The sequence below is a fragment of the Ixodes scapularis genome, unplaced genomic scaffold (assembly GCF_016920785.2).
Source record: "Ixodes scapularis isolate PalLabHiFi unplaced genomic scaffold, ASM1692078v2 PGA_scaffold2__306_contigs__length_199485367, whole genome shotgun sequence".
Taxonomy (NCBI): Eukaryota; Metazoa; Arthropoda; class Arachnida; order Ixodida; family Ixodidae; genus Ixodes; species Ixodes scapularis.
The window spans coordinates 25,059,110-25,082,749 of record NW_024609857.1 but is presented as its reverse complement, the minus strand read 5'-3'; the positions used below and the strand labels follow the sequence as shown (position 1 = coordinate 25,082,749).

General features: G+C 48.1%; 1 protein-coding gene across 1 annotated transcript in view; it reads right to left on the bottom strand.

The window, feature by feature from the left end:
• Positions 1–13,019: 13,019 nt before the first annotated feature.
• Positions 13,020–23,640, bottom strand: part of LOC8025649 (Down syndrome cell adhesion molecule-like protein 1 homolog) — a 33,924-nt gene continuing 23,303 nt past the window's right edge. The window contains exons 8-12 of the mRNA XM_040218582.3: positions 19,352–19,444; positions 18,000–18,188; positions 16,950–17,126; positions 15,919–16,151; positions 13,020–14,982 (exon numbers count right to left, since the gene is read on the bottom strand). Coding sequence (XP_040074516.3) covers positions 14,899–14,982; positions 15,919–16,151; positions 16,950–17,126; positions 18,000–18,188; positions 19,352–19,444 — 776 coding nt within the window. The 3' untranslated portion in view covers positions 13,020–14,898. The remainder of the gene's footprint in view (positions 14,983–15,918; positions 16,152–16,949; positions 17,127–17,999; positions 18,189–19,351; positions 19,445–23,640) is intronic.

Genomic DNA, 23,640 nt, shown 5'->3' with positions numbered 1-23,640 from the left:
ACTGTCACGTGGCCTTCGAGAGGGGCGCAGCAACACGTGGGGCGCTTCGTCACGTGATGTGCTCACAGCGCTGGATTGGTTGGGAGGGCTCTTGGCGTCTGTTGCGGTCCGTATTAAGGTGAAGCGGAGTATATATGTTGGGGGGAGTGGTGTATTCGGAATGAGAACGTGTAGGGGGCTGTTGATTTATTTCGGGAGTTTGTGGCCGAATGGCGATTGCTCTCGAGTGGTTTGTTTGTTTTGGGATGAATGCGCGTTTCTCCCGTCTCTCGCCGCCATCGGAGGAAAATTGCGCGTGTGTTGGAAATCGGTGGTCGTGTCCCGGAATGGCGCATTGCCGCTTCCGATGGTTCTGCATCGGGCTTGTCCACGTCGTTAATTGGCGTCGTTGCGGGGATCCGAGGGAAACGGCTCTTGAGTCTTGGTAGCACGCGCGGAAGTTCGACAGTGCGCATTTTTAAGCGTTTGGAAACTTTTAGAGTGTTCTCGTTTCAGAATGCATGCATTATGAATCCGCCCATTTTATGCCGACCCAACGAATGAGGGACATGGGGCGGTTCTCATAGGAGATAAAGCGAGGCTGGTGTGCTCCGATTCCTACAGTAGAACGTAATCTCTAACAGAGGCAAGCTTTTTTAGGAAAACATAGCGGAGCTTTGGGTGTCTTATGTGTACCGAAAGCGAGTGGCAGATACCATTTTTTCTCTCATTTGGTTGATCGTTCAACAGACCGATCTCACCAGCCAGTTTGACAACGCCTCCGCTGCCGCAATGCATCGAGGAAACTTTAGTCTTTCTGCGCGTGCGACAACCTCGCCGGAGCTCTGCTTGTGCAGGGCACGAACAGTCTCGCGCACTGCCGATTGCCTCCTGTGAACTAAAGTTATGGCTGCCTCGCGCATACGTCGAACGCTTCGTGAGATCGTTCTATTCGTTTGTGGTATTTTTGCTGTCTTAGATATATGCACTATTGAAAAAAAGAGAAGTCAAAAATAGCTCTTCGGGACTGAGCTACACTCTAACAAATGCCTACGCATCTAGTTACCCGCCAAACACTCGAAGAGCCAATCTCTGCGATCTGCGAAATCAGCTTCCGCTTCATCATTCGCTGAGCTGATTTCGTAGATCGCAGAGATTGGCTCTTCGAGTGTTTTCCGGGTAAGTAGACGCGCAGGTAGTTCTTAGAGTGTTGGACAGGTATTTCAACTTGCTATGATCTGTTTTCATTCTGACCTGTTAAACACATCACCGAGCTAAGTAACATCCGCTAAACATTGCTGAAGACGGCGCCTCCTGCTGCACTGCCAGAAGTAGTCTGGGACCCTTCAGGAGGATCCTACAGACAGTAGATATGTGTCTAGGCAAAGGCTGAACGTCCATTTTGTAGTTAGATAGCCCTATAGACATGTCTTCGCGCAACCGGGATTCTCAGACTGCGCCACCATGCGGCCGTGAATGACTGAATCGTACCCTATAACAAGTTTTCTTTGTGTATGTCGTCTTCAAATTGATAACTAAAACTGGTATATCCCACATGTACTTTCCTGGAGCGATCTACGTGTACTCGGCGGTACCAGAAAGACATCCTCACGGCATGAGCGGGCAACAACCTAGAAGACCTCCTTTCATTATGACCCAGATGAAGTATTGTTTGACAAAAGAGCGTGATAGACGTGGGTAGACGAATTGCTGTCCTGCAGACCTTCGCTGCTAGAATGCTACCTTCTAAAGCAGACTAGCATTCGCTGCAATCGCAGAAGCCTCTGTAAGCCTACTGCGAGGAATTCACGCGGAACGTCAATAATTGTTTTATTGAGAAAGGTGGGCGGCTGAGCGCTCACGAAATCTGAGTAGTAAAATCGCTTCCATATCTTTTGTCAGAGAGGCTCTATGGCTCTTGGTTCAAGATACCGATCCTCTTTCTGACTGGTTGAACTAATCAATGGAAGACCACTGATTGGTACTCGGAGTACATCGTGGTGCAGCATATACACCACGACCTCTGGCTCTCGTAGCATGCAGCCTGCGGGTTTGTTTTTGCGCTCCCAATATAAGCTGGATAGTTAACCAGGATAATGTAGTTGCAGAACGTAGCCAGGGCGTTGAATATAAGAGAACGGACGCAAGGGAAGACTAGTGCAGGGCTTCCATAATTTACGCGAGACCGGAGAAAAAATAATAATAAAACAATTCCATAAGCTAAACGTGCTTACCATTTTTTGTTTGCGTTTATTATGATCATAAGCAAGGTTCTCTTTTCTATTGTTCTTGATTGAGGACGGGAGGACTTGGTGAAACCTATTCGCCATTCCCGCTTTGCTATATCAAATAACAATCATGATAAAAAAACAACAACAAGGATGCAGTAACCGGAGCCTATATTAACCGATTTCCACCCGCGCTCCAGTAACTCAGTGTTAGCTAGCGTCAGAGTCGTTCAGTATACACGAACGTCGAGCTGCAGGCGAGGCTCTTTCGTGGCTCTTCTACACGGCGGAAGACGTAGAGCATTCATCCCAGTTTAGGGATGCGGAGGAGCTTGCTGGTCCGGAAAATCAATAAACGGGGCTTCGTCGTGACCGGCTTCGGTCGCTCCAACACGACTCTTGTCTTCCTTTTTCTTTGTCTCTCTCCATTCTTTCCGCTTTTTCATCGCCTTCCTCCCCATCTAATTCCTTTTATTCGCGTTGCTCTTTCTTTCCTCTGGCACTGCCGATGGAGAGTGAGTTCCTCCATTTGCTTTTTTTTGTTTTATTTGGTTTTGGTTTTGGCGGCGTTCTTGGAGCGTCTTGGCGATTTAGGGGGCTTGGGCGTCGGCTAATTTAGCCTTCCAGGCCGCTTACGTTCGGCGAAAGGGGATTTGCCGGGTGTCTTTTCGGGGCGCAGCGCTCGCTCCGTGTCGAGGACTCGAGCCGCGCCTGATATTGGCGGTTGTTGTGGCGCGCGTGAGTCCCCTTGTGCTCTGCTATTTCTGAAGCCAGTGGAAAAATAATGTTTGTCGAGAATGGAAGTGTAGCTTTTTAAGTGGCTTTACCGTGGCTCAGAGCAAGCTCAGCGCTACGTTGTTGTGCGTATACGCCAACGCGCAGCTGTGACCTCAGGTCGCCGCGGTGGCGCTGCTGTCGGCATAGCGCGTGCGCAGACACTTCACTTCACGGGAGTGTTAGGTGGTGACGTCAGAACGCCGAGCTTTGTTTGCCACTGATTGAAGGATAGTGGGTAGACCCCAAGACATAAGCGCAAGTTCGTCGGTTTGTTGTGGTGACGTCAGTGCGCCGAGCTCTGATCGGCTCTGATTGAAGGATAGTGGGTAGACCTCAAGGCAAAGGCGCAAGTTCGTCTGCTTCTTTTGGAGGGGTTCTGGTGACGTCAGTACGCCGAGCTCTGATTGGCTCTGATTGAAGGATAGTGGGTAAACCTCAAAGCAAAGCGCAATTTTGTCTGCTTCTTTTGCTGGGGTTGCGAGGACGTCAGAACGCCGAGCTGTGATTGGCTCGGAATGAAGGGTAGTGGGTAAACCTCAAGGCAAAAGCGCAAGTTCGTCTGCTTCCTTTGCAGGGGTTGTCGTGACGTCAGAATGCCTAGCTCTGATGGGCTCTGCTTGAAGGGTAGTGGGCAGACCGCAAGGCAAAAGCGCAAGTTCGTCTGCTTTCTTTGTAGGGGTTGTGGTGACGTCGGAGCGCCGAGCTCTGATTTGCTCTGAATGAAGGGTAGTAGGTAAACCTCAAGGCAAAAGCGCAAGTTCGTCTGTTTCTTTTGCAGGGGTTGTCGTGACGTCAGAATGCCTAGCTCTGATTGGCCCTGCTTGAAGGGTGGTGGGTAGACCTCAAGGCAAAAGCGCAGGTTCGTCTGCTTCTTTTGCAGGGGTCGTGGTGACGTTAGAGCGCCGAGCTCTGATTGACTCTGAATGAAGGGTAGTAGGTAGACCTCAAGGCAAAAGCGCGAGTTCGTCTGCTTCCTTTGCAGGGGTTGTCGTGACGTCAGAATGCCTAGCTCTGATTGACTCTGCTTGAAGGGTGGTGGGTAGACCTCAAGGCAAAAGCGCAGGTTCGTCTGTTTCTTTTGCAGGGGTCGTGGTGACGTTAGAGCGCCGAGCTCTGATTGACTCTGAATGAAGGGTAGTAGGTAGACCTCAAGGCAAAAGCGCGAGTTCGTCTGCTTCCTTTGCAGGGGTTGTCGTGACGTCAGAATGCCTAGCTCTGATGGGCTCTGCTTGAAGGGTAGTGGGCAGACCGCAAGGCAAAAGCGCAAGTTCGTCTGCTTTCTTTGTAGGGGTTGTGGTGACGTCGGAGCGCCGAGCTCTGATTTGCTCTGAATGAAGGGTAGTAGGTAAACCTCAAGGCAAAAGCGCAAGTTCGTCTGTTTCTTTTGCAGGGGTTGTCGTGACGTCAGAATGCCTAGCTCTGATTGGCTCTGCTTGAAGGGTGGTGGGTAGACCTCAAGGCAAAAGCGCAGGTTCGTCTGCTTCTTTTGCAGGGGTGGTGGTGACGCCAAAATGCCTAGCCCTGATTGGCTCTGCTTGAAGGGTAGGGGGTGGCTTCAAGGCAAAAGCGCAAGTTCGTCTGTTTCTTTTGCAGGGGTTGTCGTGACGTCAGAATGCCTAGCTCTGATTGGCTCTGCTTGAAGGGTGGTGGGTAGACCTCAAGGCAAAAGCGCAGGTTCGTCTGCTTCTTTTGCAGGGGTGGTGGTGACGCCAAAATGCCTAGCCCTGATTGGCTCTGCTTGAAGGGTGGTGGGTAGACCTCAAGGCAAAAGCGCAGGTTCGTCTGCTTCTTTTGCAGGGGTGGTGGTGACGCCAAAATGCCTAGCTCTGATTGGCTCTGCTCGAAGGGTGGTGGGTAGACCTCAAGGCAAAAGCGCAAGTTCGTCTGCTTCTTTTTCAACGTTGTGGTGACTTCAGAGCGCCGAGCTTTGATTGGCTCTGAATGAAGGGTAGTGGTTAGACCTCAAGGCAAAAGTGCAAATTCGTCTGCTTCTTTTGCAGGGCTGTGGTGACGTCAGAACGCGTAGCTCTGATTGGCTCTGATTGAAGGGTGGTGGGTAGACCTCAAGGCTAAAGCGCAAGTTCGGCTGCTTCTTTTGCAGGCTTTGTGGTGACGTCAGAACGCCGAGCTCGGATTGGCTCTGATTGGAGGATAGTGATGTCAACCCCGGCGGTAGTGGCGCGGGTTGCAACGGGGAGGTTCGCACGTCCGCTATCCCGCAGGGCGTGTGCTTGGGGGACGCGGGGGACAGGGACAAGAGCACTAGGCGAACGGGATAGTAAACACATTTAATACTCAACTATTAATCGCAGGAAGCAAAATACACAAAAGAGAACTACACAAAGACTTAAACATGTGACTGATATTAACACATATACTAAAACGGATGTTCTACAAGTAGACGGCCAGATGCGAAAGTGCAAGCAGGGGGGGGGGGGGGGGGGGGGGGGGGAGAAACGGTACCACACAGTGGAGCAGTCCAGCACGACGGGGCTTGCGAGCTTGAGACGGAGTTTCTCGGACTTGCCTCGTCGTGGTGTGGTGCTCCAGGTGCGGCAAACGGTGTTGGGAGGACGTCGGACTGGGGCAGTCGTGCAGGGGATAGAGTCGCCGGGCTGGCGCACGGAGATTAGCCACTTGGTCACCAGACAGAGTCCTCCTCGGTGCCGCAGTGCCCACGTAGCGACAAAGTCGATGTGGAGAACTGGTAGACAACAGTCTCCAGGCCCTTGTGGACGTGGATTGAACTGTCATGAGGTATCGGGGTTATCAAAAGATGGTGTTTCTTGAAAGCAGTCAACCTGAGACTGTTTAACGTGACCCTTTTTTTTAACTTTCTTACGAGATAATTCCATACACGGGAACGTCTATGGAAAACTGAATTCGTCTGATTTTTCAAATACTCGCAAAAAAGTGTATCTCCAGTGACACCAATTATGACCATGACAGCACGCTGTTTATTATAACCAAGCTGTAAGATGAACTTACCTGTCAAAATGTAAATATAGTTTGCCCGCGTCTGCCTCGACTGTTAGCGATCGCAAATCTGTCTAAAACGCTAGTTGTTCTTTTCGAAATAAAATCTAGGAAACCGAACCGGGAATACATTGATTGGTACTCTTTTAGAATTCCGGGAAGACCAAACTTGTTTCCATGCGCGAACTGAGTTGCAATCGTCCGCATGCCCTCAAATAGTTTATTGCGTTTACGGTACAAAAAAAATAATACACTGCAAAGAAAATTGTATAACTGAATAAAAAAAAATAAAAATGCTATACGCTCTTTGGACGGCGCATCCACATTTAAGGCAGATAAAAACGTAGTTTATTGCACTGCGCGTTCGAGTGTCAGCCCTTCTGAAATGTCGTGCCAAGAAACTCGCTTCTGGTGTGCACTTGTCAATTTGGAGTTACATCGCAGACAAATAACTTGGTTCCAATTGCTTTCCGCATTAGGATAATAGTGCATCAGTCCTGGCGCGCTGTATCGATTAGTGCAGTCTGCGCGAGTGTCCGACCCCTAATTACTTTCGCAGAGAAAGCATTCAAAACTCACTTGCCTTCTCCCCGTCTGATGGCTCCATTAGCCGCCGAAAAGTAGCGGGACGTTCAGATCTAGAACTGACTTTATCGAGCGTTTTTATTTTGTGGCAGGCTGCTCGATGCCTGTTGACGGCTCGCTCCGACCTGTCCATTTTTATGGGAAGTGTATGTACAAACTCGGCAGACAGGTCGCTCGTCACGCCGTGACGATCTCGTGTTGCAACCTCAAGTCGCAGTTACACGTGCTCGTGCGTTATACTCAAGACGCAGTGTTCGCGGCAGGCATGATGACAGAATTATACCTGCGGGCACGCCTCATGCATCTTCGAAGCATGTTTTCCTTCGTTACATAATAGTCGTGATCGGTTATAACGAAGTCGGTTATAATGAAATAGAGTCTACAGCGAAGCGTTCACGATTTCCCATTCCCTTTTACACTTCGGTGACCGAAGTCGGTTATAGCGAAATGACCGATATAGCGAAGTGATTTCCGATTCCCGTTGACTTCGTTATAACAGGTGTAAACGTGGCGGGACCGTCGTACAAGAAGAAATGAACGCGCTTAAGACAGTGTCTGCAGACTGCCTTTTTTGTACGATCACCGCGGCTGAAAGCTATGCGGAGCGCAAGTTCGTCTGCTTCTTTTGCAGGTGTTGTGGTGACGTCAGAACGATGCCGATCTCTGGCTGAAGGATAGTGGGTAGACCTCAAAGAAAGCTGTTTCGAGGTCTACTCACCATCCTTCAACCGGAGCCACTCGGAGGTCGGCGTCCTTCTGACGTCACCACAACCCCTACAAGAAGAGCAGACGGACTTTCCCTCCGCTCATAAACCGTTATTGCTGATGTTTCTCGGTCGTGAAAAGGGACGTAGAAAGGGAGCGAGAAGGTGAGAGTTTGTTTCTGAATTGTTTTGATTGGTCATGTTCTGGCCCTTTCGATTCATTCGTACGTCAGACCGATGGAGCTGCGATGGAAGCACGTATACACTCCCCGAAGAAACTGTTAGCGCGAACGAGCTACCGCCGGTTTTCTTTTTTTTTCTTCTCAGTATCGAAGGACTTTCATCAACTCGACTATTGTGGTGGAAAGCGCTCATGTGGGGTATACTAACCGAAGGGCTGAAATTTGGTGCCCCGCCATAAGTCATAAGCGAAAAGGCGCCGAAGTCGTGTCCCACTGTGTCGGGCAGTGGCTTGGCTCATTCGATGAAGGGGAAGATTAACGTTACAAACGAATAGGCAAAGCTTGATATCATTTTGGTAACGTATAATTCTCGGATAGTCTGCAATGTTTATAGAGAGTGAAACATTTTAGACTCAAGGACAACGAAAAACCAAGTCGATCGATTAAGGCTGTACTTTTTGACTTCGTGGAGGATACCAAAAGAGGGCGAACGCCGTCGCAGAAATTCGTCCACAAAGAGAAATACCGAACGTATCGCAAAAGGCGAGTATGACAAACGATGCGAGGGCTCGCGTCGGCGTCTAGTATAGCGGTTCCTCCCGTGAAATATCGTCCGGGGCCCTTCCCTCGCAGTCCTGTCGAAGGAGGGAAAGAGCTTAACTTCCCCACCGGCTCGGAATCGCGTGTCACTTTTCCGACGTTGTTACGCCGTCGTTAGAAGAAAGCCGCTTACAGCGAAGACGTATATTCCTCGGAAACCAGACGCTCCTTCTTTTACGTCGTTTCACCTTACGCTGGACCGCAGCAGAGGCTACGAGCCACCTCAACCAATCCAATTGCCGTGTGAGCGTCACGTGACTTTCGGGAAGGGCGAAACGACACGCGGGACGCGTACTCACGTGATACGTTCCCAGAGCTTGATTGGCTGAGATTAATCGTAGCGTCCGTTGCGGTCATTAGGTCAAACGGAGTATTGTGGTGCGTGGTATTGGGTCTCCCATTTCCGCCGGATATTGTGTCAATTGCTGCGCTACGTTGTTTTATTTTTTTATTAATTTTTTTTTCTTCCTGGAAACCGAGGCACTTATATCGTACTAAGCGGAAACGGCGATGCCGAAACTGCGATGAGGCGTTTTTAGTTGCGTTTCTGTTCCAGGAGACCGTGATACGGGGTGCCGTGTTTGCGACGTTATTAAGCATCGATTTTTCGGGGTACATGCTTACTTTACCTTGTATTATATTACGTGTTTCTTTTTTCCTTAATTGTCTTTTCTTGTTGTCTTTTGAGGCTGAAATGGGCAGTTGAGTGGAACTTGCCGCCGGACGTGTCGGTGCTTTAATACTACTGCTGCTCCCTCTACGCTTTAGCGTGTTTTGGTTTTGATACGCTTTACAGGCGCAGATTGATTGAATGAACAGTTGTTAGCCTAGCGCTGCTTTGTAGTGTGCTGGAGCCCCATAACGGTGCAATATATATGTGTCGAATCGGCGGCGAGCGTCGAAGGTGGAATTACAGGTATTAGGTCCTCGCAGCTTCGTTTTCAAAGATTTTCACACTTTCGACTTGTTGGTCATAAAAAGTCGTGTTCGTTCTTGTCTCAGAACGTCAGAATGACATATTTCTGAGTCGCTGAGCAATGGTGTTGTTTCCGAACTTAGAAATCTTAACCATAAACGTACTACCATACATCCCCAGAGGGATAACCACGTAGTAACGGTTTTATCGTGGGAAGGCCGCTGTAACTGAATGCTTAATTGCCGTATTTTTTTTTTTAAATTGATTTTCACGCACAGCGTAAAGGCCCTAGCTGTTGGTCTCCTGAGTTATTTTCCTATCTTACATATTTTCTGTGGTAAATTGAATACCAGTAGCTAAGACTGGGAGAAAGACACACGCACGGAAAGGACGACCAACACTTTCCGTCATTCGTGTTCTTTTCCGGTTTGAATGTTCATTGCTTATGCGATATTTTCTGGCGTCTCACTGCTCATACATCATACAAAAGACATTCGGTAAACAGGAGTCACCGGCCGCAACATCCGGGGTTCGAATGTGCGCGTGCCAAGTGTCCTCCTTGAACTCATTGTCATGCGGCATTCGAAGCAAGGCTCTCGCGGTTACTGGCTTTCGAATCTGTCCGCAGTCTGTCTTTTGTATGATGTATAAGCACTGTGACCCCGGCTTAATGCAAACGGGCCGTCTGGCCTCCGCCATGTTCCTGCTCGTATGAGGAAGCACGTGAAATTGCAAGTATGAAAAAGCCACCTTCACGGGGAAGCTGCACGTGATTGAACGCATGGGGCACCAGTCGGGACGCCATGCTTGCAAACGTGTATACGTTCAAGGGCATGGCATTCTTAAGCCTGAATGTCGGTGTGTGAAGTGATGTGTTGGCCCATTAAAAAAAATGACCATTACCAGTCGTGTCGTCATGTATAGAACGACGAAATTAGTCGTACGATAGTTGGACAGGAGTGCAATAAGTCTACTGCAAAAAACCCATTCGTGGTTGTAATTTACTGATCTGCATGTCGTGCGAGTTTTAAGGGCGGTTCCCACACGCAGTGGAGCGCTGATGTAGCGCTGTTCACGTGTCTGCCATGAGCAACAGCTATGACAGTGCGATACAAATATGCTGAACGCTCACGTCAGCACGCGCTTAGCGCAAAGTCAGCGCTGTGCTTAGAGCGCTCCGCTGTATGTGTGAACAGACCTTAGGTGTGTCGTTCACTGTGCTGCGTTTCTTCTTACTTTGGCATGCTATTTCTTGCCTGTTAAAAGACTTTGCCTCACCGGCGAGCTGCTCCTATTAGAAGAGTTACCTTTTTTCTCTTACCAGGGTGCCGTCTATCTGTAATCAATGTCACACAGGGAATCGACCAGATAAGGTTTTAAAACGTTTTATTTGTCGTCGTCACCACGTGAAACTCTTTCGGGTAAGTAGTGCTCGCATCGTGAAAACGGTGTTTCCATGTACTTATTTCGGAGTGAACATCACAACACATCGTCGCGGTAGCGACGTTGCTCTTCAGTAAGCCTTTCCCAAAGATACGTTGCTATTTACAAGCGCGCGCAAGTCAATCCTTTACGTCATTAGAGATGAAACGCCAGACTCGTGGCCGATTAGCTCACGTCCAACAAATTCGACAATTTATATATCGCATTCATTCTTTATTTTAATCACGAAAGAACCATACTAATCACTCCTTCAATCTGAGCGTATTATACTATAATCGCAATCAATTTAATTGGGACGGTCCTTTTTTCTTTGCTTTTCTTGCTGTTTCAAAATTTTGAAAGCGGTAGTTTAGAGTCATCAATATAAATGCACAACGATCGGAATGTGGGGTATTGAATTATATACTTACTATAAATAACGGTGCTCGACTTCTTTCCATTTTCGTGCACGCGCGCGTACACGTCACGCTACCCTGACTGACATATAAATCAAATAGACAAAAGAAACAAAAAGGTTTGGAAGCAAATTTGTGAAACAGCATCAGGCAACCACATCAACGTTTTACGCCCCTCGTATATATCACAATTCCCAGAGCGCAGAACGCGGTTAAGTAAAACAGCTCTTAGAAAAATTTGGCAGGCGAAGAAGCTACAAGCTACGGGCACCCTGTATAAGACAGGAGGACAAACCGGCGGACACTAATTGCTAATTTATTTTAATGTCTCTCGCCGGTTCTTTAATGAATACTTGCTATGTTGATGAAAATGCTATGGCCTGTCGATATTTGTTTCGACGTTTCGTTATAAGCATCTGGGACACCATGGTGGAAACGATCTGAGTGAACGTGTTTGCTGAATGTGTCACAGAACAGCACACGAGAAAAGAGCACGCGACAATGTTGCCCGTTCAAAACAGCAAGCTGCAAAATACTGCCAAAGCCTCATCGCATTGCTAAATAAAAAAACAAAAAAAAAAAAACACGCAACTATTTTTGCGTTGTTTTTTTACTCCAAGCCGGGTAGCGAATTTCCCTTATATGAGATGCACGTCTGCCCTGGCTTTCTATTTTTGTCGGTACCTTCAACTAAGAAAGAGAAGCTAGATCGAAAGCACGGGCAATTTTAGCGCAAGAGCAGAACAGCACGTGGTAAACGCAGCTGACATGCGCTCGGCAATCATCTTCACCAATTAAAATTTCATACTCTTGTTGGTGAACGCGTTGGTAAAAATGCATCTTTAGAAAGACTTTTCTACATAAAGACAGGGGACGCGACAACACATCTTTGTGATGTGTGTCGCCTTCCCTGTCTATATGTATAAAAGTCTTTCTAAAGTTACATACAATTCCATCCGAACGGCAAGATGTTTCCTCAGTTCGTTTCGTTCTTGCGTATGCGTGCCCTCCTTCCCCTTTTCAACAGTGCAGCGCAAACACTTGCCTCGATCCAGCCGACCAGATTGCTTTTGTCGTACCTGGAGTCAAAAGGTCGAGTTCCTCGTAAGACAATGCAGTTTCACAAAAATGCGACGGTGGCAATCATGAGCGGTTCAGTGCTCGCTTCTCTAGTAATATGACAGCGACGGTTATGATGAAACCTTGTTCTTCCGTCACGTGATAGGTCTTGCCACAAGCTATCAGGTAGATTGCGAAGTCATGTGGTGCGTGCTGGGCAGTTGGTCGGTGGAAACCAACACGTAGCGTCCATCCTGTTGTTAGCATAAGTAATCCCGCAGCATATATGTATAACTGAGTGGCCATACAGAAGGACAAGATACGTGCAGATTGGCATCTCGAGAGGATGGTTTCTGTGTTTAACTTTTAGGCAGCAAACTCTGGGGGTTGCATTTAGCTTTGGGAAAGGCGAGAAATGTATGGTATATACATCTAAATGTTCAGTGAAGGACGAAATCGCGTGCGGGGTAGGAGGCAACAGGACATGTTTACCGAAATGACCAGATGGGCGGATACATCTGGTTATTGCATCTGACCCCTCAGTCCCATGTTCGCGTTCTTCGCATCTCTATTTGTTGTGCATACTTTTTGGAAAGAATCTGAGACGTCCGGTTGCGTGCTCGGTGAGAAAATAACAAGTCGGGTCACGGCTGACTGCGCCCTGCCTTTCTTGAAGCTGCCGCTGAGTTATAAAAGTTTGAACTAGCGTGAACTGAAATCGTTCTGTACGCACAAACAAAAACAAAGAAAACAACAACAACACAAGCACACACACTTCGCGGGATCCTGTCATACATTGTAAAAAGGGAAATTCACTGCGCTATTATTACCCTATATATGGCATATAGGCTCAAGTTAAACAAAGGCCTGACCGTTGGTCGCCTCCGCATACGACATCTGTTTGTACAAAAAGGTAGGTTGCCTCTTTTGCCGACATCTCTTTCACGATTGTTCGTCTGGTGCGTCGACCCGGGGTTGATTATAGTAATTGCTGCAGCACAGCGTGATGGCAAGTTATTAGCGAGTTTTAGTAGACCGTGTTTCCCGCTCCGCTGAGCCCCTCCGCTACCCGGAACTCTACAGCCAAGGCCATCGGCGCGCAGGCGCAGTGGCGGTTTGTTCGTAGCGGAGGGCTAGCGGAGCGGGAAACACGGTCTACTAAAACTCCCTATTAACGAGGCTCGGGGTCCTCAGGTTTAACGCAGATGAAACCACGGACTTCTGTGGAAGCTAGAGGCACGGCACCTTTTGTTCTTCCCGTCACTGACTCGGCAGCGTTCGTCATTTCCTTCCTCGACGACGTGGGCGATTACGGCGATGGCGATGACGTCAAGGTAAGAGAAAGAGAGAGATTGAAAAAGAAAGTAAGCGCAAAGTACCGGATACCATTACGGCACACCATTAGTGGGATGTGGTGTAAACCTTCGCACGTATTGCGTGACAGTTGGCATTATGTGCACGACGATAAATATGCCGGTACCTCGTCGTCGTCTCTTTCGGAAGTTCTCCGAGACGACTGGATTCGGATATACAACTCTCAGGACACTTTGTGTGGTCGCAGTCGCGTGGTTTTGACACGAGCGTGAACGTCGTTCCTGACTATCCCTCTGTTGAGAGCCACGAAAAACCACAGTTTCCGAAAAAAAAAAAAAAAATAATAACGCCTGGAAGTATGAGGGGAAATAATGAACGGAGTGTACCAGGTTTCTTTTCGTCCTCCAGTCTAAGAGAAAAAACACGTAGGACTTCAAGACTCTTGAAAGCATCGAGATTGAAGTTTCATGTGGGAATTTACTCCCTAAACTGTCGTAATTTGTTACTGAGGCATTGTTATTTTGTAAGTGCTTAGCTGCCGTCATGTTTCAGGCCAGCCGCTCATCAATTTGTGCAGCAACCTTAGTACATGGAGTTCCCGAGTAAAGAGAACAGTGTTTTTTTTTGGCCCGTGTAAATATACTTTGCATTGTAGAACTCCGTGAGAATTTGACGCTACCGGTCGAGATAGAAAGCGCAAGTTTGAGAAGGTAACATTACCTGGATCGAAAGATGATTGAGAAAAACAAAATTTTCCTATGAGCCAACGTCCTCCTAAGCCTAATATCGTCAAAACAAGAAATGCAATTGTGGGCGCCTGTAGCGTCTATTTTAGTGAAAAAACTTGTCAGCAAGAAAGAAAACAATATTACCTTTTTTGCTGGCAAGTTTTTGTTTTTCACTTTTATAAATTTTGGAAGCGTCCACAATGATATTTCTTGTTTTGACGACATTAGGCTTAGGTAGACGTCGGATCATAGGAGCATTTTTTTTTTCACGATTATATTTCGATTCAGATAACGCCGTCTTCTCAGACTTTCGCGTTCTCTCTCAACCTCTAGCGTCACATTCTCACGAATTTTGAGCTTCCTACGATGCATAAGTCATTTACCCGCGCTGTAAAATGCGGCTCTCTTTTCTCGGCAATCCCCTGTACATCTGGAATCGACAGAGTTGAATAGACTGACGCATCAACGCATCCGACGTCCGGAATGACGACTCCCGGAAGCGATTTGCAACGTGCATGGCAGAGAGAGCGAAAATGACTCTCGATTCGTAACGTGAACCATCCCTCACTCAAGCCGCCATCTTCGAGCGACAACAGCCGCCACCGCTTCCCAACGATGGCACTCCTCGAGCTCGTAAAACGCGAATCCCTCTTAGAAGCATGCCACCGCCCTCGTTGCGGAGGCCCGAAGACAGCGGCGTCCACATTCGCACATTCCTCATCTTCTCGTCCCGCTCTTGTCCCCTGCCTTGTTCTACGACTTCGCCTAAATTTGTCTTGGGTGGTGCGGGACAGGATGATGGCGTCGCTCTCGGTGCGTGCACGGTCGGTCTCCCTGTAGCGTTGTGACACCGCGAGGAGCATAGAGAGGCACGCACAACACCATCCGCGTATCAAGTCCGCCTGTCGGCGGCACTCTTATCCGTCGGCTTTCTTGGGAACCCCCAGAGAACGCCGCGAAGCAGCTGGGACTAGTCTATTCCGAGGCATCGTTGTTTGGGTGGCCCCGAGAGTCACTGGGCGCTGTCGTAGTAGCTGTCGTCCATTCGCAGCGGGGACTGTTCCGGGTGCGGTAGCGGCCGGTCCTTCATCGGGTTCTGCGATTGGGGAGGAAAAGACGAGACAGCTGGAGTCTGGAACGCGACGTTGCGCTTTGTCGCTTTTGACGTGTGGTCTGGGCAGTCAAACTGACCAGGTGATTGGCTGTCGGGTGCGACGCTGGAGGTGATAAACAGAAGGCACGGCGACTGTGATGTGGCTAAAGAACTGTCAAAAACGAAGCTTACTTTTTGATGAAATTGTTCATGGTCAGATTCCTCGACTGATGATCGGCTCTACATTGTGACCTCGAGGGCGGCTTTGCGCTCTGACGGGACCGCATAAATCGGCTTCTTAACATATTTCTATGTGATTTATTACAAGGGTCTAATAAAACGGTTCAGATGCTTAGTAAAAAAATAGAGAAGAATGAATTCATCCACCTAAATAAAAAAAAACAACAACAGCAAAGAATTTAGTTCGCGTGAAAGCAACATTTGGCATGGTGCCACGGGCGTGGATTTTGGCAAAGTGAAGGAGGTAAAATGTAAGCCAGTTAAATATCCTTTTGCTCCCACTCTGTTTTCTGCCATAATAAGGGCCAGAATGACACACAACCTATTTGAGGATTTCAAAAAATAAAAAAAATAAAGGAGATGTTTGTACATCATTTTTTTCTTCTTTTTTTTTGCTGGAATGAGTTTTTTTTTTTTTTAATTTACAAATATTACATGCGACAACTTGCGGCACCTATGTTATAAATTGTAGCATGATATGTAATGATATCGATTTATGTGGTCTCTTCAAAGAGCCAACGCGTCATCGGGGTCACGCTGTAGTCCGTCTGCAGTTTTAACTTATGATTTTGCTCCCCCTCGTATGTAGACTTATTTGCTCCCACTCGTATGTGGACGCATTAGAACAATGTACAAGTCTGCAGGAAACTTCTCGTTAAAGTCCGAGAGTCTTATACACTCAATGTTTGCTTTCCTAACCTGAACCGGTTTGAGCTGGCTCTTTTGATGGTTGAGCGTGCTCGGCTTGGGCACGTATGTCTTCATCTCTTGGCGGTCCGCGGTTCCGCGGAGCTCCGTCCCGTTCCTCATGGTGCTTCCGTCGTAGGGCGCCACCATCACCACGTCGTTGTCCGACATCTTTTCCATCTCCACGTACCGCTGGGACATCATCGTCTCCGTGTTCAGCGAGGACGGGTCGTACCGGAGAATTTCTAGAAGCAAGACCAGTTGGGGCTTAGGACATGGTAATACCTGGGACTGAGGAAGAAAACCGAACAAAACGTGCGAGCATGCATAGATAACTATACAGTATACGGGGAGCGTTTTCGCAAGTACACTGGTAGCCCTTAAGCCGGGGTCACGCATGCTTATGCATTATACAAAATACAGTCTGCATACAAATTCAAACGGGAGTCACCGCAATATTCGGGCTTCGAATGCCGCATGGCAGTGAAGGAGGACACTTGACACACGGCATTCGAACCACGAATATTGAAGTGACTCGTGTTTGCACACCGTCTTTTGGATGATGTAGGACCAGTATGACCCCGGCGAAAGTCGACCGTAACAGACGTTACCTTACCGAGAAACGCTAACTCTCCTTTAGCTGAAACAAGCCATATTGTGTCCCGTCTGCTTGAAGATAAAGACAGTCCAGGCGACAGTGTTTTGCCCGGTTATATACACACTGTTGAGCACTGTGCTTTGGCCTTTTTAATATGTTGAATAACGACTCTAAACATGTATTCTCGACTAGTGCACCAAAGCTGAACCTCCCGCCAAACGGCAAAATGTAATATATTTTTGTTTATCTGGATGATATTTTCATGTCAGGCGAACGAACTTTGTTGTCTGATCATCACTATCTCAAAGTCAGATGTCAGTCGCTTTAGCTGACGAATCTTCTAGAATTGGTCTCGAGAAGAATACATCGAATTCTATCTTCTGAGCAGTCCTTGTACTCGCGGAAAAGAGCAACACAGGACCGGCGAATATGGTTGCGAGCTTACCTGGTACTGGCCTGGGCGTGCTCTTCATCTTGCGGACGCATATGCAAGCGCTGATAAGTATGACCAGCACAGCGAGGCAGATGGCTGCCGCCGGAATGATCAGGGCCATGTCCAGGTATAAAGGCACGCCGTCGTCAGAGTTCTCGTTCTCCATGGCGGAGCTTTCGTACCCTGAAACTGAGAAGAGAAGATCGCATTTCAACGAACGCGGCGGTCCTCTCGTTGGCAATGCTTGAACTCTGTTCTTTCGCGTCTTATTTCTAGCAGTACTCACTTCCGACACTTTTGGTGTAACAACCTTACCGCTAATACATGTCGCCATGGTGTGCGGTTCCATTGGAGTATTCTTGAACTGATGAGACTATAGAAGGCGTTACATATTCTATTGTTATTGAAACAGTCCCAACGTGGCAACGCCCAACTTCCAAATAAGCGGGAAGCGAAACACGAATTAGTGCGGCGATTACCTGACTATGCTCGTTGAGCCTGGAACATGCTGAGTACAGCCGCGTTGTGTGCCGTTGCGCGCTACTTTCTATAACGTCATCGATCGAATGCCTTTTTGCAAGCTGACACCGGAGGTGGCGTAACTATCGTTATATATGTTGACCGTCCACACTAAGTGCCTCAGCGAACTGGTAGGGTTCGCAAAACACGCACATGTCTTAAGAGTTTACTATACTCTGTTTCACCTTGTGTTGTACCGTAGGAAAGGCTACAAGCACGAGCTCCTTGCTCTATGGCACACCTCGGCGGCACAAACTCTCGTGCACCAAGGGCAGCTGCCAACGCTATGAGCTCGCGCTTCTAGCCTTCGCTGCGGTACAACATTAGGTGAAACGGAGTATAGATTCCTTCTCATGGCTGCCTCCCACAGGCATTCTTCCGATAGACCCTGACTGCCTGCTACAAATGAGAAACGGTGGACAATGAACATCCGGACATCGCAGAGTGTAGGAGGTGCACTGTTGGCATCAAGGCCTATCGTGCAGCGAGCCACTCGCGTGATCGCGTCTTCGGAGTGTCGCCTACTGCGAAGGGAGGGCATACCGGTCTTTTCCGTCTGGACCATGAGGATGGCGCTGGGGTCTCCCCTGCCGAGCACGTTGGACGCCGTCACGTACACCTGGTACACGGAGCCGCTGTGCAGGTTGGTCAGCGTGTACGCGTTGTTGGCCGTGTTCACGATGGGCAGCTCCAGCCAGGTGCCCCCTTCTTGCCGGTAGTGCAGGTTGTAGCCTGGGGACAAGAACGAAGGACGTCGGCCGCTGGTTTAAGCGCGCGTGTTCGCGTTTGTACACTGATAGTTGTTTGATGGGTGACGGTTTACTGAAGCCTTTTGACATATGAAATAATGCTTTTAGAGAAGTCCCCAAGGTGAAGAAGACTTGCGTAAGTATAAATTGACTTCCATCTTAAATGGAGCGCAGTTCTGAATTTGCAAGCTTTACTTTTTGAGTTTTTTTTGGTTGCCTCTTACTTGATGAGTCAGGAAGCGGTATCAGGAACATCACAAGATAAGGGCTTCGACAATATACATACGCAACAATGAAAGACGCCGCCTTCGAGTGAAGAACTTTTATGTCAAACTGTGTCCCTTTTCGTTGCCACATTTGATACGTTTCCATGGCACATCCATTTATGGCAGCGTGACTGTATCTCTGAGCTTATAAAATGAATCTGGCTTTCCTTAGAAGCAATACGTGTAAAGTGAGTGGATTGGCCTAGAGTCAACCTTACGCAATATACCCTTTTCATTCGGCAGAGCGTACTATTTTGTTCTGCGACTTATCCTCGGCACTGTTGTATATGAGTACACGCACGAAGCGTAGATGCGTCGGTTCGAATTGGGATGCACGACCGTGGCGTGCGATACGAGTGGTGCGAAATAGCTTCCCAGGAGCGTTTTATTCCTGCCCACCGATCAAAGAGCTGGTTATCTCGTGCGTTTGATTTAATCAGTTATGGAATAGTTCTTAGTGCGCATGTCTCAATGAACATCGTGCGCATATCGGGAATAACCCAAATATACGCCTCGTTTTGTAAGGTTGTGCTGCGGTTTTGACATGTCTCCGAACTTCCTTGACACTAATTTACTCCCTATTGTCCTATAATTTTTTTTGTTGGCTCTACAGTCTTTGTTTCTTGTTTTGTTGCTTTTATTATATTTGCCTCTGGTTGTAGAGTTCTTATCCGATAATCGATGTGTTTGTTTGTCACGACTGCTAACTTTGTGGCAAACAGAAACTGCAAAACCTCCGTTTTTTTTTTTTTACATACGATTTATTGCGGAAGTAAATACTAGTAATTAAAAGTAATACAGTTCTTGGCGCTTACAGATTTCTTATAGCGGCGTGAGAACACGGAGGTGCGTTTGTTTCGCAGGTGACGAGTGCGCCTACCTGTGACGTCGCTGCTGGATCGAAGGACCCAGCGGAGTGTCATGGAGTCCGTAGACACCCCCGTGACGAAGAGCCTCGGCGCTTCCGGGACGTCTGCGGGACCAAGGACATCCATGATCACATGTGAGCACGGGGACTTTTATTCGAGTAACGCGTGTTTCTGGCTTAACGCGGCAGCACTGGCTGCGGGACGCGATGCGTGCGCAGATGCATCGCTGCTTTCGAAAAATGCGATTCTGCGCATGCGTGATGCCCACCGCAGTTCCTCTTGGCAAATGCGCCTACTCCTGGACAGTGAACGGGCCTTGCGATCTCTTAATTCGCAGTCACGCTGGTCAGACGTCATGCAAAAGGCATGTTGTTCGCTCCAGACATTATGGCAGAAGGATCTGCGGACACTCCTTATGCATGTTTTGGAAGCATGTGTGCTTCATACATGCCACGAACATGTCTGCAGACAGTTCTTGTACGAAAAATGTGAGAAGTCACACTCCAGACTTTTTTTTTATGTATTATCAGTGTAAACGCGACTCTTGCGAACTTGTATCGTCACCGTAGCAGGTGTAAGCTATCTAACGTTTTTTTCTTCTTTTTTTATAATTAATAACGACTTCGTGTCAACCTCTTGATTGACTAAAGCGTTTTGATATCTGAATTCGTTATCAGGAAACGAAAATAAATACGAGCAAATACGTAAAGACATACGTTATCGGACACCGACGGTAGTATATTTTGTTTTATGAAACGATATCGAGTTGGAACGTTCGCGACATTGCAGAGGCGTGTACTGGTGGCCCAAGTACTTATATACTCGCACAGACCGCCACTGGTTGAGAAGCGTCTTTGTCGCGTTGAAATTGCGAGGATCAAAGGGGGCTATTTCTTTCAGCCTTGCCCTCGCAAAGCTAGATGACGTAATTGTGGGATCTAGCGCGGCTCGTGGATTGGATACGAGAACTGCGTGAGCACTCGACTTCGGCTCTTGGCAATCTATGCCTCGGCGGACACTCGGGTAGTGACCCGTGTCCAACCGCTGCGGTGATCAGAATAGCCGAACTGTAACAATGCCCGGAGCTCTGCGCGCTTTTGCTACTTTGCGAACCCCAGCATGTGGTTATGATTAAACTTGATGGCATAGGATCGGCACCAAGGTCACGTGACCGCTTGTTCTGGATTTGAGTTGAGGGGATGAACGATGCTCATACTTTTTTTGGCGACCGCTATTGCCTAGAAGGAAAAACTAAGGCAAGTTTATTCGCTTATTAATCTTAGGGAGTGATTCCAAGTAGTATTTAGCGAAAGTGGAAAAAGTATGTTTATAGAGATATAGCTAGAGTTGTCTTTAAAGGGGATGTAAATGCGAAGAATTTGTCAGGTGGTTATTAACACCTTGGAACGCGTGGCGAATACGTCCAAGCTGCCTTTTATTTTTTAGTTTTTTTTTTTCGAATTTATGGGGCGGGATGCTTCAATGGATTCACCCTACTATTCACGCCGGTTTACACAATATTTGGGGGGTGTTTGTATGGGAGACGTTTAGTAGTCTTCACATGCCTCTCGACCGGAAGTCTCTTTTGCACCTCCTTCCGTTTCGACGGCGCAATAGCTTCGCTAACGAGCGTGAAAGATATGCGTAGCCACCAGTCTCATCGTGACGTCGCTTCCGGTCTTTGAGGAGCGTCTCGTGAGAAGTCGAAAGCCGTCCTGACTCTGTTTCTTTGCTTCCTCTTCCCGTGAGACGTTCGGCGTGGCGGAAGAGTATTCCGGGCCGTAATTAAGGGCGTCTTCGAAGGACCGAGTTCTTCCCATCCCCGCAATCGATGTCTTGGCATCGGTGCCAGCAGCGTCCGGTCTCGCATGAGTCGCGTGTCTGTGCGCCAAGAACTTTTCCGCCCGACGAAGCGCGTGGCAATGCCCACTCTCTTTCGGAATCTCTCTCTCTCTCTCTCTCTCTAGCGTATACTTCGTTTTATTTTACGATAGACCGCAGCGGACGCTACAAACCAGTTCTAGCCAATCCGGGGCTGCGAAGGCATCACGTGACTAAGTGTCCCGCACGTCGCTGTTCTCCAGAAGGTCACATGGCATTGGATAGGCTTTGGTGGTTCGTAGCTTCTTCTCCGGTCCATCGCTAGGTGAAACGGAGTGTAGAAGTACTGCTGCACGGACTGGTTTTGACTTTGGGAGAAAGCGCAACGCCGATGTCGCCAAGGTCGTCGCGGCAAAGCGCTCATTAGTTCTCTGCGAAAGAGGCAAAATAGGTGGTATCTGGGTGTCATTTGGGAGTTTTTGAGGCGCTAAAAGCTTCGTTTTTCTATTGTTCTTTTTGTTATCCTCATATTCCCAGATTATTTTGTTGTCGCGCTGGTTTCGTTTTTCAAGTTGAACTGAATGAGCAGACGATAATATATATAAAAAAAGGAAATATATCGCAACTCCGCGAGCCGACACTTCCTCGCTACACATGGAGACGGAATGGAGCAGGAAATATTAATCTAATGAAGTTATACAGATTGCGTATTATAACTAGTATCGTGTAGCAGTATGCAGTAGCGCATTGGCTCATCCGTTTCTGCACCAACCGGCGAAGCGCGCAGTCCACGGCCCCCGCGAGCGATTCAGCGTGACGGAGCACTTTTTTGCGTGAGGAGTGGACTCTGACGATACGGGGTCGGGCGTGTCCCGCTACGACGCTCAGATCGAATCGCCGGGGCCGTAGCTTTTCCTGTTTGCCAACATAGGATGAAACGGGGTATAAGAGCCGCCAAAGTCGATGCTTTCTTCGATTGTATACCCACATCGGACACCCCAGCAATCTCCTTTAAAAATGACTTTGTACCTAACTCGTTCCGGAATGAAGGTGGTAAGAGCGCCGAGTGCTTATTTTTCGGGTTTGAGGGTAAGTCAGCTTAGGCGAAGTGTCTGCCAGAAGTAAGCCAGGTATATACTGTACGGTTTATGCGGTTAAAACTCATTAAAAAAAAAATACTCTATGCACTTACCGTCTATTTTTCCCACGCTAGCTTTACGTGTGCGTTACCTGATATGGATCATTAAAGCAAATTCGTCCTGGAGAACAGATTCGCTGCGAGAGGTGGATAAAGCTGCAGTGTAGGTCTGGGACGTTGCGTCTCTGCGGCCAGGGAGCGCGTTGGGAAAGCAGAACTACTCAGGGGACGGTAGTGCTATTTCTGTGGTTAAAGAATACAAGTCGTGTTTAGTGTTTCTTCCAGAATTGCGTCTCGCAGTCCCTCGCGACACATAGGAACGAATACGGCAATACGAATATGAATACCGATACGACGAATACGAAGTCGATACGTTTAATGAAATTATTGGACGAATGTGGTCCCCCGACGCGACAGGGCGAGTTTTAGTGGCGTCGTCGCACCATACACGTCGATCCGCGGATCGTTATCCAGACACATTGATTGTTTAATCAGGTCGATTCGAATGTTGACCCCAAGTTCGTAAGCAATTAGCGGCCAGCAGTGCCTTCGGCGCTCTGCATATTCGCCATGATGCTATCTACGAGTTGTCTGTTCAGCGAAGTAGCGCGCACCATCACCGACGTTTCTTGTAATGACCGTTGGCTTGGAGTGTGTATGAATACAACAGTATTGTTGGACTTCAGGTCTGATGAATCTACGAGGATTTTGTCTACATCATCTCTTTAGTAAACAGTTAATTTTCATGGAACACTGGATTACAAACGTTTAGCTTAACGACACGTAAAGTAACTGATATTATTTTTTTTTCTCTTTCCTTCCTTCGTGTCCCGTATAGAGAAATCGCTTTGGTGCAGGAGGGACGCAGAAACATCATTTCTGCGTCCCTCCTGCCTGCTTGATTCAGTCTCTGGGTGAGAGAGAGAGAACGCTACAAGCAAAAGTTACGGGCATCTGCACGAAAACCGACGCGAGCGCCCGAAAGATAGCTTCCTCCTTCAAATAATTACAATATTTGTTGACGTAACAGCTTGCGTTTGTACGCCAGCGCGTCGTTCCCCTCTGACGCAATCTTGTAGCTTCTTTGTGATTATTTTGAGGACGGGCGGATGTGGTCATGCAGGCGGCGTTCATGTCCCTTCCACACGGAGCTTTGTTGCGAACAAGGGTGTTCTGTCAGAAGAGGCGGATGCTTCTGTTACTTCGGCTGACTTATGACCACAGCCGTCGTGCAGTCTGTGGTTGCTATCCATGACTGCAACCAGAAAGCTAAAGTTGTTGCTTGAACAAAGAACAGTCTCTTCGAATAATTTTTCTTTTAACTGTAAACAAAGACACCCT